The sequence below is a fragment of the Vanessa cardui genome, chromosome 9 (assembly GCF_905220365.1).
Source record: "Vanessa cardui chromosome 9, ilVanCard2.1, whole genome shotgun sequence".
Lineage (NCBI taxonomy): Eukaryota > Metazoa > Arthropoda > Insecta > Lepidoptera > Nymphalidae > Vanessa > Vanessa cardui.
In genome coordinates this window covers 1,820,993-1,839,287 of record NC_061131.1, presented here as the reverse complement: position 1 = coordinate 1,839,287, position 18,295 = coordinate 1,820,993, and the positions used below count along the sequence as shown (strand labels likewise).

At 33.1% G+C, this 18,295-nt stretch overlaps 1 protein-coding gene across 3 annotated transcripts in view; it reads left to right on the top strand.

Moving 5' to 3' along the window:
• Positions 1-18,295, top strand: part of LOC124532253 — a 31,151-nt gene that overhangs the window by 1,666 nt on the left and 11,190 nt on the right. For 2 of the 3 annotated variants that reach the window (XM_047107041.1, XM_047107039.1), the window contains exons 2-11: positions 12,884-13,066; positions 13,759-13,899; positions 14,126-14,158; positions 15,299-15,481; positions 15,730-15,873; positions 16,171-16,353; positions 16,550-16,681; positions 16,961-17,275; positions 17,459-17,773; positions 17,970-18,284. In XM_047107041.1, coding sequence (XP_046962997.1) covers positions 12,884-13,066; positions 13,759-13,899; positions 14,126-14,158; positions 15,299-15,481; positions 15,730-15,873; positions 16,171-16,353; positions 16,550-16,681; positions 16,961-17,275; positions 17,459-17,773; positions 17,970-18,284 — 1,944 coding nt within the window. The remainder of the gene's footprint in view (positions 1-12,883; positions 13,067-13,758; positions 13,900-14,125; positions 14,159-15,298; positions 15,482-15,729; positions 15,874-16,170; positions 16,354-16,549; positions 16,682-16,960; positions 17,276-17,458; positions 17,774-17,969; positions 18,285-18,295) is intronic. The other variant, XM_047107040.1, reaches the window with a different exon arrangement.

Here is an 18,295-nt window from a genome sequence, read left to right as displayed (position 1 = left end):
AAAAAAGATAGCCTACGTCCTTTCTTGGAGTTAAATTTTGCTTCACTTCAAATTTCATCTAATTTGGTTCAGCGGTTTGATCGTGAAAGAGTGACAGACGTCTGTCTGTCAGACAGAGTTACTTTCACATTTATAATATTAAATATAGATTTGCCCTGAGTGACTATCAACGCACAGCCAAACTGTATCTAAGAGCTGAATTAGGAACATAGGTTTTGTTAATGACGAAAGCGTCCGCTTGGAAAGGATGTTTGGCAATTCTAGCTTTAACGGCAAACGGATTCAGTAAGTTTGAATGAATTTAACTCGTACGTAGTTGATAACAACAGCTACTAATCAATACAATCGCTGATGTTTGCTCAATGATATTGTTTAAAACAGAAAACGAATCAAAATGAAAATCAAAATACACTTTAATTTATATAACAATTAGGTGACGCTACCTCTGGTTCGGAAAGTAGATTCTACCGAGAAGAAGCAGCAAGAAACTCAGTAGTTACTCTTTTTCAACATTTAAAAAATACAGTCATGTTAGTAAAATACAATTATATATGTATGTAATATGTATATCCTGCATGGAAGTCAACAGGTATTTAATATTAATGTAATATTTAATTTCTTATGTTCATATGAACAGATCTTAATAGTCTTAAAAATAGTCTCAGTTGCCTGGTATAATGTTCTAGAGAAAAGACATAATTACGAAAATTCTGTGTTACAAATGTTTCGTTTGGATTTCTTCCAAAATAATAGTATGTGATCAATTTATTTACTGGATTAATAGAATCTGCGTGTCTTGTTAGGGCGGAGTTTCCGTCGCAATCATTACTGAAGATAATCTTAATTCTAATTGTGACATAGTTTGTCACCACTATCGAGTTATAAAAGAAAACAACAGCGTACACTAATTTCAGAGTCTACAGCGATATGATGTCTTTAGTTTATATTTATTTATTTATTTTAAAATACTTTATTTCACATGAATACATAGTAGAAAGACAAAAAAATAGATACACGGTTCGTAAAGGTGGTCTTATCGCTCATAGCGATCTCTCACGACAAGATATTTGTTTTTCTAATAACAGATTCGAGACGGATCCGCCCGTCATCAAATCACTAAATTTTATTTAGTAGACATATATAAGGTTAATATTGTTATGCGTATCTATCCGTTCGATTATTTATTTTTTGAATGACTACATAGTCTTCTAGTGAGTCAATAATACTCATGTGAAATTAAATATAATTAATTCGATTAAGACGCTATCAACACAATGAAAATTATACAAAGCAAAATCAGCAAGAATAATCAATTGTTCCATTTTTAAAATGAAATTTAATACAATAATTATTTAATTACAACCTAACTTGAAAAATGTTTTATTGTGTGTGTATGTGGAATACATACACGTACACATACCATTCTAGCTTAGTGCTTACACAGTTCCTAGCTAGTGTCATTCAAACATTTTTACTGTGTGCCTTCTGGACTTTACACGTTGACCATCAGAGAGCAATAACATTGGATGTCGTTGATATTATCTGATATTCTCTGATATACAGATTCCTATTATTAATTTCCATGTAAAATTAAAACGTAACGAATCATTTTAAGACATTTTGTAAATTAAAATTTACGAACATTTTCAATATCAAAGTTATTAAGTATTAGCATGATTTGAACTGCTAATTACAATTTTATTTTAAATTTTATTGAAGCCTTTCTGTAAAAAATTCTTGTTTGAATAAAATAATATATGATTATAGGTACTTTACACTTGTTCATACAACTTGCATACGTACAAAACTAATCAGGAATTTGTTCTATATACACTATATACTAAATAATTATGTATTTAAATAAGTAGAGTTGAGATGAATTCGATGTTTTAACAAAACATCAATCGAAGTTCTTTGTGCTTTCTTCTTGAATTGTAATCATAAGAAAAAAACGAGTAAGTTCGTGTTGTAACAGCGACAATTGCTTATACAAACATAGGAAACCATTCTATGCTCTCACACATAATCCTTGTAATAAGTCCAGAAGTGTATTTTCTCTTGGATTATTTGGTTATTCCAGTACCCGAACAAAATATTTGAATAAAACATGGTCAAATTGATAGAAAATGCGAATTTAAAGAACGCATTTATCGAAAGCAGTAGCTGAGATGGCCCAGTGGTTAGAACGCTGATTGCGGATTCAAATCCAATAAAGTACTATTGAATTTGAATCCACTTGTGTTTATAATTCATCTTATGCGCGATGGTGAAGGAAAAACTGTGAGGAAACCTGGATGTATCTAATTTCATAGAAATTAAACTACATGTGTATACACCAACCCGCATTAGAGCTGCTCCATTCCTTTTCATTAAAAGGAAGAGGAAACCTCAGCTGTGGGAAATTTGCAGACTGTTACTATCTATCGTCGAGTGAGAAAATCGACCATCGTTCTCTTAACGAGCTGATTGATTCAAATGTAATGTCTTAATATAACCATTATATAGTAAATTCAGCATGAGAGGATGATTGAGGATGAAGAGGATGAATATTATGTTATTAAACGAAATTAGTTCATAATATGTACTGGATATATTATTAATTTGCATGTTTCTTAAACTTCCAATAAATAATTATTTCAAAATATCCCAATCTAGGTTATGTTATTTATTCAAGTGTACCGTCAGTTCTAGTACATTACATTTAAACTAAAAGTCATTATAAACAGTATAATAATATAGAAAATACAGAAGAGTGAATAAAAATAATCATTAAATGCATTAAATTCCAAATATACCTAAGTCTAGATGGCCTATGTGAGCGTTGTATAATTAAAAAAATTGTATGCTATTAAACGATTTCGCTAATTTAAAACTAAATGTTACCTTTTTGTGGGTTATAAACGGTTTAATAGGGCTTAACGTAGCGAGTATACTTGTTATGAAGGAATTTATGTGCGATTAAAATGGCAATTAATCTTGGTTTATAATTAAGTGATGTTTATTGCTCAGAGCACAGAAGCAGCCACTATTATACTCGTAAACTTTTGGGTTTCATTGCTAGTCACAAAACAATTACTTTTTGTGTTTACTATAAATTTACTTTATTACTTTTATTACTTTATTAATTCAATATATCCATGTTTCATTATGAATAACTAATTCAGTATTGAATCGAAAACTTAGTTAATCGGATTATGGCAGGTGTAAGCAGCGGGTCGAACATGGCAAAACAAAAGACAGTACTGAATGGAAATCTTTAGAGTAGGCCTGTGTCAGAAGACAAGTTAGGAGTAGCTAGAAGTAGGACTAACGACAGCCGATATTTTACGCCAAAAGTTTAAGGCAAATGACGAAAATTTGTTTATAATTTATTTGTATAAATAAGAATAGCAAAAAAGGCTTTATTATAACTTATTGTTATTTAGATTCGAGATGCAGGGGTACCATCAATCGTCACGGTAACATGCGTAAGCTATCCCGTGGCGTCCGCCGAAAGACGGAGAGGCTACCGTTTGTTTTTTAGTGGGTAAACCCGGTGTACTTGGGTGCACTCGGTGTCCAGAACTCCGGGGAGTACCAACACCCCCCCCCCCATTTCCCACTGCGGGAAGCACTTAATGCGATTTTCCAGCGAGAAAAAAAAGGGGTACCATCAACGCGATCGCCTAAATACGGGCTCTTGTATTCCAAAACCTTTCCGTTACAGAATGTTGTCTTAATTTCCGTTACAGTACTGTCTCACTAAAGGACAAAACCCACCCTTAATGAAATAATTTGCTTCGATTTTGAATGTTTACCTGCATTCGATTTAGTTCTTTTAAACAATTTATAACAGAACGGTCAAATTGAGCGAGGGAAGGTAGTTCTGTTTATGTAATTCACGTAAAAAATCGGAATAAAAAACATTGGTAAGGTGAAATTTGCGAGGTTGCACACCGATGTTACAAATTATATACACAAGTTGCACGCTGTAATGCTCTCCACATTTATTTATTTAATGCCGGCGATTGTAAAGACGAATGCTCATAGTGGGTATTTATTTTTTTATAAGTCTTTTATTTAAATACATATGTTAATACAATCATTTACTTTAGTTCCTGATAAGTAAGTAATTTATGAATGTAGGACGAGAAATGGCCTACTTGATGGTAAATTTACACATACTTTAAACATACTTTTAGTTAAAGTTTGGAAATCAGGTAAAAAAGTCCGCCAGCCCTTTATATTTTATAAATCTAAATTTTATATATCTTCCAGGTTTCTCTATTTGACGTCATCTTACAAATACCCATTATTTTCAACCATATTATTTTTCACACAATCCATCCATCGTTTTGTTCAAATCAGGTAAAAAAGTCTTGTATAATATCTCAAAAATCTAAAGGAATATATTAATTCAATTACGTTTAAAAAATACATTAATTTCATACAAATTAAAAAAAAACGTGAAGTGGCCCGAAATGGTTTTTAATTATATCAGACACTGCAAGAGATAACGCTGGTTTAATCGATTTAAAAATAATACTAATGTCTATTTTAAAGACATAAGAATAAATATAAACAGTGTATATGCTGTCTAAGATATGTTTCGTAACAATTTCCGTGTAGAATGTGAATACGTTCGAAAAATGTAAATCTTAACAAAAGATAGCGACCTCGATAACCTAAAAGGTTAACCTATCAGTAAGGCATTAACTTTTTTACCTTTGAGTAATATTTCCTGTGAATATATATGTATATATTGGTGGATCCGGGATAATTGTTTGGAAAAGGAGACCTACCACCAGGAGACGCAGTCTGCATCTCCTTGGGGGTAGGTTTAACAAAAGTAAACAGTAAAAAAACGCTCTTTTCATTCCGAATTTGATTTAACTTTGGTAGCGTAATGCTGCAAAGAGCCGGAATGACACTGTGGTTGGAACGAATGTATCTTAACCGGTGATTGCTGGTTCAAAAGTAAGCAAGCACTACTGAAATGTCATGTGCTTAATTTGGAACCCTGCATGTGACTAATTTCAACGAAATTCAGCTACTGTCTACCAACCCGCATTGGAGCAGCGTGGTGGAATATGCTCCAAATCTTCCCCTCAAAGGGAGAAGAGGCCTTAGCCCAGCAGTGGTATTTACAGGCTGTTAATGTAAAAAGAAATGTAAATATAGTTAATGTTTGATTAAACATTTAATTTGCATTATACCTACAAGGTTAAAGTTCCGTAAAAACTGAGCAAAGAGTAGAACTGAGATTCTGTTAGGGCTTGAGACCCCATTAGGATCCCCTACCGAATCTGCATTAATAATATATATATAGCACCAAAAAATGCTGAGACATAGTAGGCCAGAACTGCACGTTTGGTACACGTGTTCTATCTATTAGGCCATCTCAGATATTAATAAACTGCCACTCAGAAATATTTGTTTTCGAGCATTTTAATATGCGATTCGAGTTGGATGATGCAAAACATCTATACGTATTATAGAACGCTATCTTAGCCGCGTCAATTGGTAATTAATAGACACATCAATAAGCTATTTTTATAATACAGATTAAAAATAGGCGGTACTTGGTAGGGCTTGCGAGACGTGCTTATGAAAGCGCTTCTAAATAGATATCACCTTATCTGTTATTTTAATATTAGACAGCACTGTATACATTTTTTTCATCTCGTGCTCTGCGGTGAAGGAAAAACATCGTGAGGAAACCTGCATGCGACAAATTTCATAGAAATTCTGCCACATGTGTATTCCACCAACCCGCATAGGAATATGTTCCAAACCTTCTCCTCAAAGGGAGAGGAGGCCTTTAGACCAGCAGTGGGAATTTACAGGCTGTTGCTGTTGTTGTATACATTTTTTACGGTGTAAAAGGTAAGCGAGCTAGTGTAATTACTGGCACAAGGGACACTTAGTACCAAAGGTTAGTGATGCTATTGCATTGGTTAATGGTGAGTTCATGTCTAATTACCGCTGGTAAATCAGATAGTTAAATTATAAAATAAACACGTAAAATTTTTGGAAAATAATATCTGTTTTGATTAAAATTAAGGCAGCTGGTATTACATAATCACATAGATATATATCACTTAAAAATTAAGTGTTACCAGTACTAAAAAGTAATTTTATAAGCGGTTTTAATGGAACGTTTTCTTTACTATTTAAAATGCAATAATTTGATTGTTACAATGACATTTAAAACAAGCAATTAATCTTCATTCGCTTTGCGTTCTAGAATTCGTTCTTAGTAAAATCAAACCAAAGATATAATGCGAATACATTCGAGCTATTTTAATATAAGTTACGATGGCAGAAATCTCATTTTACGTAAGTCTGACGTAGGTGCCGCTCCGTTTGTGAATCAAGTCTCATTGAAAATATTTAAATCAGGTTAACGAAATTATAATGCGAATAATCCAATCATTATTGGAAGTTATTGTCGTATTTATTGGGAGTATTAAAGTTCTCACTTTGAGTGAGTTGTACGTTACTTTAATGATACTGTATTCATTTTTATTGCGATTAATAATATTTTGGTCTGTAAAGAGTTTTTTTTTTATTTTTAATTCATTAGCTATTAAGTTCTATACTTAAATTTTGAGTAGGCATCGTTAATTACAATAGTTAAAATTATATAAGAAACCCTGACAAGCATTGTTTTATATCTGAATTAAGATTAAGTGCTTGCTATTATTATAAATATTGTTGTGCAGAGCGACAAATATGTTTTATATAATGGGTTCCTGACCTTACTCTTTTAAAGGGAATACTAAAGTTGATATTGATTGTACTCTCTCTATTATAGATTTATTCACTTACGAAGATATATTTAATAGTTATTTAATATATTTATATATATATTTAATATTATTTTATTAATATCAATAGAATCTAATTAGCATTTTATGCTGACTATACTTCTTGTGCTGTCTGTACTCTCTGTGTTTTAAGCATCGTCTCGCACTCATCCTAATACACTCGTATAATAATGTAACGAACTATTACATTATTATCCGCGTGTGTGGGCTATACTGTAACAGAAAATTGAAATTTCATCGTAGGACACGAGTATGACGTGTCAGAATCTGATACGTGACATTGACTATGACAATTATGACATTTTTAGGATATACATGATGCAATCTCAAAATCAAAATAACGTATCACTAATAGAGCGGGAGATGAGGACACAAAATATTTGGTCATTTGTACCAGTATGGCGCTTCTTCGGGGGTCTAATTACGTAAAGGCAAAAAGGAAAATGATGGTCGTAGCGCTCGAACCGGCGGTCCTATCGCGTGGGCGTTAATCGAACGCGTCGGAAAAATAACCAAATATTTTTTCATTATCATCTCACGGTCTATAAGTCAACTGTTAACATTTTATGTTAGTTACAAATCCCTACAGAATCGCACTGCGTTGGCGCCTTCATCAGAATCGATGTATGTCAGTATGATGTCTCATTGTAAATAACTTTCAGTTAACGCTTCAAGCACGGCACGGCGTTGCTCACGACTTTTGTTATTGAAGAAAGAATTAGACGGACTGTTTGAAATTTCAGAGCTCGAGATATCTTTATTTTGATTCTGTTCTTGTATGAAGTTTATAAATTTGTTTGATTACGTCTTAGCTTTGATTTTTGTCTTCTTTTTTCTTTGTAATCATCGCAATAGTCATCGTCGTCACTTGTTTTGTTTCTTCTGTGTATCACTTTTGCCATTTAGAACAGGTCCTTAAATACATACAAATATGTATTAAAAATAGTAACTATATAATATCTTGATCGCGTAGAATGGTGACAAGAATGCTACCAGCTATTCCCCGTTGAATCGCATCCTCTGGGCAATTAACGAACTAGCCCTCCTATCACCAGTGTAGGCAATATAGGTTAGGTAGTTTAGGTGACTAATGGACGATAATTCAAACGACATACTCAAAATACGTACTTTAAAAGACTTACAGTTGTTCATTCAAATTTTCTCAGTAGTTCTTTTAGGGTTTCTTTAAAACATAGTGTTTGTTTCCAATTAATTGGAAACGCAAGTTTTTCCTGCAGTAAAATTCTTGCTCAGCTTGCTATAATCGCGATTCCTCGTTTGTTTAATTCATGCCAAACAGACCTACTCGTTTCAGGATCGAAAGCTTTTGTATAATAGATACATATATGTATAGGTAGGTCCATATGTATATCTATATATATAATAAAATTTAAATGTCTGGTTTTAATATTAAAATAGCTCTTAAATTTTTACTAATGCATATATATATGTATACATGGTACATATACCAAAATAACATTCATTTACAATTTTCGTCTGTCTGTTTGTTCCGGCTAATATATAGCACGTCTGAACCGATCTTTCACTGGTAGATTACTGATGTAATATGGGAGTAACTTAGGCTACAATATGTTTTTTTTTTATGAAATTCAAGCGCTTACAAAGTCGCGGGCGCAGATATTATATTATTTTGATATAATCTTTATCTTATTTTATATTGTCATGTATTTTATTACATTTAAACTTCAATTAATTTTGTTAGAATTCGTATTCTTCGGGCTTTTAAATTTAATTTCGTCTTGTGGTTTTGGTAAATAATTGATATAGTTTTATAGATTCATCTCTTTTTTCTTGCTTAATTATTAGGTTATTATAAAGGTTACCTGTTGGTTAGGTTACCTATAGGTAGAATGACGTTATCATCACATTGTGCAAACTGTTACCTAAATCTAAGGATCTCTTTTAAGGATATTTTCTAGTTTTGTATTCGTAGTCATCGATGTGCATTTGTGTATTTTTTGTTAACTTATACAGTAGGTAATAGAGATTCTTACTACTGTGTGATTGGACGATATGATTTGCTAATTACATTTAAGTTTTTACATATTGTCGTGTCCATATTTTGGTTTATTTCCAATTAATTATGGTATATGGAACTATGAACTTTTTCTTTATATTATAGGAAATCTTTATAATAATATTTATAAGTATTTTGTTGCTGTAAAAATAAGGTATACCTACTTAATACAAACCAAAAAATACAACAGGTAATATTAATAGAATATCTGTTTATGTTAGTTTTTTCAGTATTTATAGAATATGCCAGTAACGTTAAAAATATATTTGATAAATATATTTGTACAGTCGGGGTAAGAAAAGGTTCGTCACCTTAAGATCTATTTTCGTTTGCTCAATATGAGCGATAATCTGCTTTACCGATCGAGAATGACATATTGCGTCGAAATGATTTGACTTTTAAATTAAAAAAAATACTAAGAGTTTAAGATTTGATAAAGAAATTAATTTGAAAACTGACAAAGGTTTTCTTACTCTGACTGTACATTCATTATTAGAAGTCAGAAGCCCTTTCGGATATTATTCGGTATAATAAAACATATTTTCAGCAACTGCTTTATATAAACACGTCAATAACTTAACACCTCGTACTAAAGCAACATAAATAAATTAAACATTTTTCATCTAAACATATTTTGTAGACGTCGCAGCTAAGAAATATGGTTGTTTTGTAAATTTAATTATAGTAAATATTTATTCAAGGAGAGTTTCATAATGAAGAATAACTTGAAAAATAAAGAAGAGATGACCCAGTGGTTAAAACGCATGCATTTTAATCGATTGCGGGTCCAAATCCAGGCAAGCACTACTATATATATGTGCTTAATTTGTGATTATAATTCATCTCGAGCTCGGCGGTGAAGGAAAACATCGTGAGGAAACCTGCATCTGTCTAATTTCATCGAAATTTTGCTACATGTTCATTCCACCAACTCGCATTGGAACAGCGTGTTGGAAACCCTCTCCTTAATGGACGAGAAGGCCTTATCCCTATACAGTGGGAAAATTACAGGCTGTTACTTTAATTTATTCTTCTATCACTTACAAAATAAAATTATTTTATTTTAATCAAAATTATTGTAGTGCATACAGATCTATAATAACGTAATAATGAATATTTTGTATAAATATATACATATTATCTGTGTAGTTATTCATCTGTCATGTCGAATGACACAAGTCGCAAAAGCGCGGGAAAGCAGTATATATAAAAATGGGCGCGCGGTGAAGACGGTCTTAGCGAGCTGTTATTTAAAAATATTATCTATTCAACCTACTTGGTAAATCGGTCTTATTCATGTCATTCACTCATTATGATGATGATGATGATGTAGTTATTGTCGAATTGTTCAAAATGATGATTGAAAAGATAATTTCATTATGAGTCTGTAATTATATTAAGATTTTACTTGGTGGTAGGGCTTTGTGCAAACCCGTCTGGGTAGGTACCACCCACACATCAGTTATTCTTCCGCCAAATAACAGTACTCAGTATTGTTGTGTTCCGGTTTGAAGGGTGAGTGAGCCAGTGTAACTACAGGCACAAGGGATATAACATCTTTGTTCCCAAGGTTGGTGGCACATTGACGATGTAAAGAATAGTTAATATTTCTTACAGCGTCATTGTCTATGGGTGATGGTGACCACTTACCATCAGGTGGCCCATATGCTCGTCCACCAAGCTATACCATAAAAAAAAGTGTGAAATATTTAAATATGACGCCTTTGACGCCTTTGATAAATCACATTAAATATGTTATTGCTTGACCGCGGCGGTAAAGTGGAAAACTCAAGGAAGATCAGCTGTTCAGTAATATTTTTGTAGAATTAATAAAGAAAATTGTTGTAATTTTTTGACAAGTTTTTGTATTAAAAAAAATCAATTGGTAGAAAAAACATTTTGAACCTTGTTTTAAACTTGACAAAATTAAACAACAATGAAAATAGTTTTAACTAAACACAGTGTGTCGTTCACACACAAACACTACAATCTCTATTCCCACACTCATAATCAGATGGAATGGCAAATCTCATTCAAAAGGAAAAAGTTCAGGCACATGAACAACTTTACGTACCTTCCGAGGCACGAGTATGTTCACTTTTCTAACACACAACCGGACAACAAACAAACAACAAATCGGAATACAACAATGTACCAAGTATTGCTAATTATATACCTATATATAGGACTCGAGATGGCCCAGTAGTAAAGCACGTACATAAACTATGATTTCAGGTTCAAACCCAGGCAAGCACCACTAAATTGTCATGCTTAATAAGTGTTTATAATTCATCTCGTGCTCGACGGTGAAGGAAAACGTCGTGAGGAAACCTGCATGTGTCTAATTTCGATGAAATTCTGTCACATGTAAAGCAACCAGCGTTTGGTAGAGAGAGGAGGCATTAGCCCAGCAGTGGGAATTTTACAGGCTGTTACTATTATTTATTATGTTATGAAACAATATATGAGGAGTGCAACAAAATCAAAATCTAAATAAACTTTATTCAAGAACTTTTTAATCGTCATTTAACAATTAAGTAAAGCTACCACCGTTGCGGAAAGTAGATTCCTCCGAGAAGAACCGGCAAGAAACTCAGTAGTTACTCTTTTTCAACATTTAAAAAAATACAGTCATGTTAGTTAATACAATTATTTAAATTAATATTACAACCTAACTAGATGTTTGCACTCAGCCCTACCATCAAGTAATTTAATCTAAACAAAACATTAATATAATTCAACATAAACGCTTATAAAGAGGCTATCAAATGAATAAGTATCGTAAACGCCGCCCACCAACGTGCTAGGGCTGGGACGTTTATAATCTGCAATCGTAAAAACCGGTAACCGGCGCAAATTCTTGATTTGTATATTTATGAGTTTATTTTCACTCTCCAGTGTTTAAAATATCATCGAATTCTACGCTACGGTAGAGGTCAGTTTAATTCCAGAACTAATATATATTGGTATACATTAACTGATATTGATGAGCTAGGCATGTTATAGTTGAACTAAGTGTTTATTTTTTAATTTCTTTCCAGCAAATATGTCTTGTGTAATTTTGCACTGATAGTCTTGCAGGGTATTAATAAGTAAATATTTAATAAAAATATTGATCGCATCGATTCACAATCCGTTAATAAAATCATAATAAATATTTAAGAATTAGTGATGTTTAGAATCAACTCCAGGGGTATGTTAAACTAATTCTCGATTTTACAGTTTTCCCTTTTGTTAAACAATTTTCTATATATGTATTCTGCTCTATATACCAACTAGCTGTGCCCGCGACCTTGTACGCCTTTGAATATAACAAAAAATATTATCGCAGCCTAAGTCTCTAACGCTAACCTAACTCCCTATTATATCATTATGTTGTCTTAAATTTCAATCTACCCGTGACCACGAACGCTGTAAAGTGCTCGAAACGTCGGGATGTCCAAAATAATTAATATACGCGATTAAAATCCGTAATAACTAGTTTATTGAAATCCCTATTATATCAGTTATCTGCCCGTGGAAGTCCCGTCAAAATCCGTCCACCCGTTCCAGATATTAGCCGGAACAAACACAGACAGACAGATCGATAAAAATTGAAAAAAGTGTATAAATAATCATAATGTATGTATAGATAATCGTAATTTTTTCAAATGTAAAACTTGATGAAACGTTTGTATTTTAAAGAATAGTTCGCTTTGGGTTTTTTTTCGGGAGTAATTCATCCATGTTGCATATTTTATATTTATACCAATATGAATTAAAAATATTTATTATTACTTAACTAACAAGAATATAGTTCAATAACAGAATATTTTACCAAATATTTTTTCTATTTGAGATGCTGTTGGCCCGACTGGCCTTCAGAGATTCAAAACCTTCTTAAAATTTCATGCATTATATTTACGACTTCAGCACAAAATATAAAAAAAAAAAAACAAACAGTTCGGTGTTGCATACCATCGCAACCAAAAATTTTACTTTGATACACTCGAGTAGACCAATAATGAAAAACATTAATATTTTCAATTTCTTACAGATGCCAGGAGCTGTGTAACATGCGATAAAGTTCTAGAAGAACTAGAAAAGATAGATGACGACACCGACACGTTCGGCGTCGACTTCGTTAAGATCAACGACAAGAGGCTCGCCAAACAGTATGGCATTACGAAATTCCCCGCCCTCACGTACTTCCGTGAGATGGAACCGATCATTTACGAAGGTTAATTTCAACAGAGTATTATCTACTTGTATAATTAAAACAATCACAGCTGTTTATTAAGTAATTTTCCTTAGTACAAGTATTTCATGGCGGATTTCTAAATATATCAGCTAGGTCGAGGTCACTGATTTCTATTTAGTATTTTCTTACATAACATTTAAAATTTTGTCAGAACTGTAACGTTAACAGATCTGGATCAGCCCATAGGCGGCTCATTTGTGGACATACTCCAGTTATATAACTATTTCCTAATCTAGTTCTTTTCTTTTAAGCACTGAGAGTATATTTAGGAGTTGTAAACAGTCAGTTGTCGAAGTTATAATATATCACACTGGCCACTGACAGCATAAATCAGTCACTCATAAAATGCTTGAATGGAATGAAGATATATGAAGGAATCTGTTTTACTTGCGTTTTAAACTTGGTCACCTACCAATGCTGGTATATGTTTATATATGTATAAGCAATTTGAAGACTGACATTGACGATATAGCGATTGAAGAAACAAATAGAAATGTCTGCGAGGTTGATCTTTTTGGCAGCTGATCAGATTTAATTAACTTACTTATATTTTAAATACCGCACGCTTACTGGTGTATTTACCAGGGCAATATGGTTATTTTTAGGTATATGGTTAAGGTTTTAGATATATTTTGATGATATTATTGAATTATGTCAATTTGTATTTATAGGAGATCTCATGGACGAAGAGAGCGTCTTGGATTTCCTGACGAGCTTAGAAGCAATGGACCTTCCGGACCGGATAGAAGAAGTCAATCAAAAGATCCTTGACAAAATAATCGAAGACACCGAATACGTTGCTGTTCTCTTCTGTACGTATCTATGTTGTTTAAAGGGGGCTTGTTTAAGGATTTAATGAGCTATTGTGGTAAAATATTGAGCAAACTTTTCTCAACTAACAAAAGTGAAATATTATAAATTCTTTTATGTAGATCTATTGAGTAGATAATTCTCTATCGCTTCCACTGATTAGTATTAAACTAAACTGTTTGAAAAGCAGTACATTGTGCCGTGTGTTTTACATTGTTTTTCACGTAGGTCCTGATCACAAAAATTGCGGCCCGATGAACAGTAAGTAAGGTTTACAGCTAGCGGTATGTTTTATATTTATGTCGTTGTGGCTGTTACTTCTAGCTTTTTAGACTAGCGCAATTCAATGATTCCGACGTGCTTTCCGCTTTCGATGCGGCTGCGGTGGGCAATTTCGGCGACTTATTGGAAATTAGAATAAGAATTGGCGGCTCGAACGGCTGAGGCGAGCATTCATTAATGTTTTGGCCAATTAAATTTTTGGCTCGGTTACAACGTATCACAATAGCATGAATCATTTGATAAAGTATATCGATAGTATTTTGATGTTATCAAATCGAATGCTATATTTGTATGCCGTAAGCTCTTTATCTTTCACGTGCTGTTTACCAAACATCGATTTTTATAGCTTGAGAGCTGTAGCTTCTGTAACATTTGGCAATTCCATTTGTCTAGCGTAAGGGAAGACTAGAATCAAAAACGCGTTTGCATTATCGGAGCGTGCGGCGAGCTATTTCGGCTGTTCTATTTATGTGTTGCCAGCAAGCTCGGATTGACGGACCGACGTGTCACGAACAAGACATCGGTTACATTATCTGCTCTTAACGACCACAAACTATTAAAACTAGGAAGAAGTTGTTTAGTCTGATTGAAGCGCATCGTGTAATGACCTTGACCCAAATCAGACTTAAGGAAATAATAAGTAGTATTTTAGACATCTTTAGAGATTTGGAAATTATTCAACCCATACATAAACTAACCAAAGTATAAGATCTATTTATGAATAGTTGGTATAGTTGCGATGCGACTGATTTTGGTGAACCCTAGATGGACTAAGATTTAAGTATTTGGGGTTATTCGTATTTAGTAAATTCTTAGTTACCCATTCCCTATAAAACACATAAGGACACATGAATTTTTCCTACTTAGAAACCAATTCAATATACAACAAGTGGACCCATCACAGACTCTAGCACCAGCCTTACGCTGAGTTTACTAGCACCACCTTTGCACGACACCGAACGCTTGCCATGCCACACAATACAATTAATTTTCTCTTAACACACAATTACCTGAGCAATTCGCTTAACTGCACTGCTTCGAATCCTATACGAGGCATGATTTTATTAGGTACACATGTTCAATTCTCGAAGACTAATAATAAGTAATCGCGTGTTACAGACAAACCTGAATGCAAGAAATGTGCAAAGGCATTGCAAGAGCTGGAGAATATTGATGACGAAGCAGACCAACTCGGTATAGGTTTCGTAAAGATTCACGATGAGGAACTAGCCGAGGAGTACAGTCTTGGAGATTTGCCAAGATTGGTGTACTACAGGCATCAAATACCTATTATCTATGAAGGTTTGTGAGTCATTTTACTGACGTTAGTAGGTACTATGAAATTTAACATCACTTTTTAAGAGGCCACCATTAAGAAGCTATTGTTTTATGGTTATTTCAAGCTTGTATTTCGAGATGATTTATTTTTTTCATCCAAATTCATCATTTAAAGTTAAATGAATAAAAAGTTCGAATACAAATTTATTTACAAATTTTGATACAAATGCATTACTTTTTCTAAAGTAAATTTGGTAAAATATATTTTCTAGGTGAGCTCAGTAGAGAGGAAGATGTCTTAGAATGGCTCATTGCAAACAAGTCGACTGGGGATGAAGAAGATGTGATCGAGGATGTAACGGCTAAGACTCTCAATACTCTTATAGGAAATGTTGACAATCTTGTTGTTGTGTTCTGTAAGTAAATTTGACAATTCTGTCCTTGTTAATTATTTTTCACTACACATATTTTTATAAAGTAATATCGTAACTATAACTTTGGGCGCGATATCTGTAAAATTTAAGAATCCATTAGTAGTGGAATTTTTTATAACAATAGAATTAGATTCTAGCTGCTTGCACTTATAGTTTCTGTTACTTGAAGTAATACAATTAAATCAATATGGAAATTCTGTGAAACAATCTGTGAATTCAAAGAAATCTGAACCTTTCATAAAAACATTGATATTTTATTTGATTATAACAATGTTACAGATGATCACGGTGATGAGGAGTCCATGACAGTTCTGGGAGAGTTAGAAAAAATTGACGACGACTGCGACCGACACGGAATACAATTCGTCAAAATCGACGACAAGAAAGCTGCTGAAGAGTTTGGAATTGACGATGTTCCCTCAATAGTCTACTTCGAAAAGCAAATCCCCAATGTTTACGACGGTAATATTTAACTCTATACACTTTTATCAGCAATGGAATTGCGATCAAATTGTTTTTAGATATTTTATGAACCTATTAGTATTTAACTGACAATGCGATACAGGCATTGATTCTATCAAGATAGACTGTTACCTATATTTACACTAACGAAAATAGTTTTTCTGAAACTAATTTAGATTATTACTGAACGTTACAGGTGATCTCGAGAACGAAGAAGAAATTTTAGTTTGGCTCGTTGATCAGTTGGAAAAGGATGAAATTGAAGATGTTACCGATGAGATGCTCGATCGACTTATCAAGGATGGGAAAACTGTAGCTGTGTTATTTTGTAAGAATTTTTTGTACCTTAATCTGTCTTCAATCTAAAATAATTGAATATTAGAATACATACATCGTATCCGATGATTGTGTGTTCTGACCCTGCTTGTGTTTGTAATTTATCTCATGCTTGGAGGTGAAGGGAAACATTGTGAGACATGTGTCTCAATCCTATGGGAGCACCGTGGTAGTATAGGCTCCAAATGCTCATTTCAAAGGGAAAGGAGGCCTTAGTCCTGTTGTGAAATATGTACAGGCTATAACTAACTAATTATTACCATTCTTTCAGATGATAACAACGATCGCAGGTCTCAAAAAGTTTTGAATGAATTGGAGAATATTGATGATGAATGTGATCAGCTGGGTATTGCGTTTGTGAAAATCGACAATGATGAAGAGGCAAAAGAATATGGCATCGAAAAAGTTCCCACTCTGCTATACTTTGAGAAAGGTATACCGACATACTACGAAGGAAATTTAGAAGAAGAAGAAAAAGTTCTTAGTTGGCTGCATCACCAAACTGAAAGCGATGAAATTGAAGATATCACCGATGAAATGCTCGATTTAATCATTGAGAAAATGCCCTACGTAGCTGTTTTGTTCTGTAAGTTGTTTTCACGTTTATTTATGTAGTCTTAGCATTGTCCAATCAATTTGACAAAATGCCAGGTTTTTATATTCCCGCATTGCTCAATAGAAAAGTGTATTGTAACACTATAAATTAGCTCACTTTGTTATTTAAAGAACTGATATAAAAATGAGATACAGTCGTTTGCATTTATTCCAGATGATAAGGATCATAAGAAGAGTCAGAAAGTTTTAGCTGAATTGGAGAACATCGATGACGAATGTGATCAGAATGACATCGCTTTTGTCAAGATCGATGACGATAAGGAAGCGAAAGAATATGGTATTGAGACTGTTCCAACAATGGTGTTCTTTGAAAAGGGAATCCCGCATATTTATGAAGGCGATCTGATGAAAGAAGAAGAGCTTTTGGGTTGGCTACTGCATCAAAAACGTCACAGTGAGATACCTGAAGTTACTGACGAGATGATGGACAAACTGATCGAAACTGCTCAGTATTTAGCGGTTATCTTTTGTAAGTATAACTGTTTTTTTTTTCTATTTGTAAAGTAAAGGATATGAAAATTAAAGCCTAAAAATATGAAAATCGTTTGACACATATATAACTATCAACAGTTTTATGTTTTATACAAAAAGTTTTATTATATATTGTTACATAAATAAGTGACCTTCAATATATTTTTTTATCCATACTTTTTTTCTTTTTAAAGATGACAAAGATGATAAACAGGATATGAGAATTCTTAATGAGTTAGAAAATATCGACGATGATTTGGAAAAGGAAGGTATTGTTATTGTTCGGATCGACAATGACGCTGAAGCTAAAGAATATGGTATCGATCATCTACCTACACTGGTTTACTTTGAAGACAATATACCTGCAATTTACGAAGGTGATCTGTTGAACGAGGATGAAGTACTAGAGTGGCTTATTGAACAAAAGAACAGCGCGACGATCGAGGAAGTAACGGATGAAATTTTGGTTGATTTAATAGAAGAACATGAATACGTCGTCGTATACTTCAGTAAGTTTTAT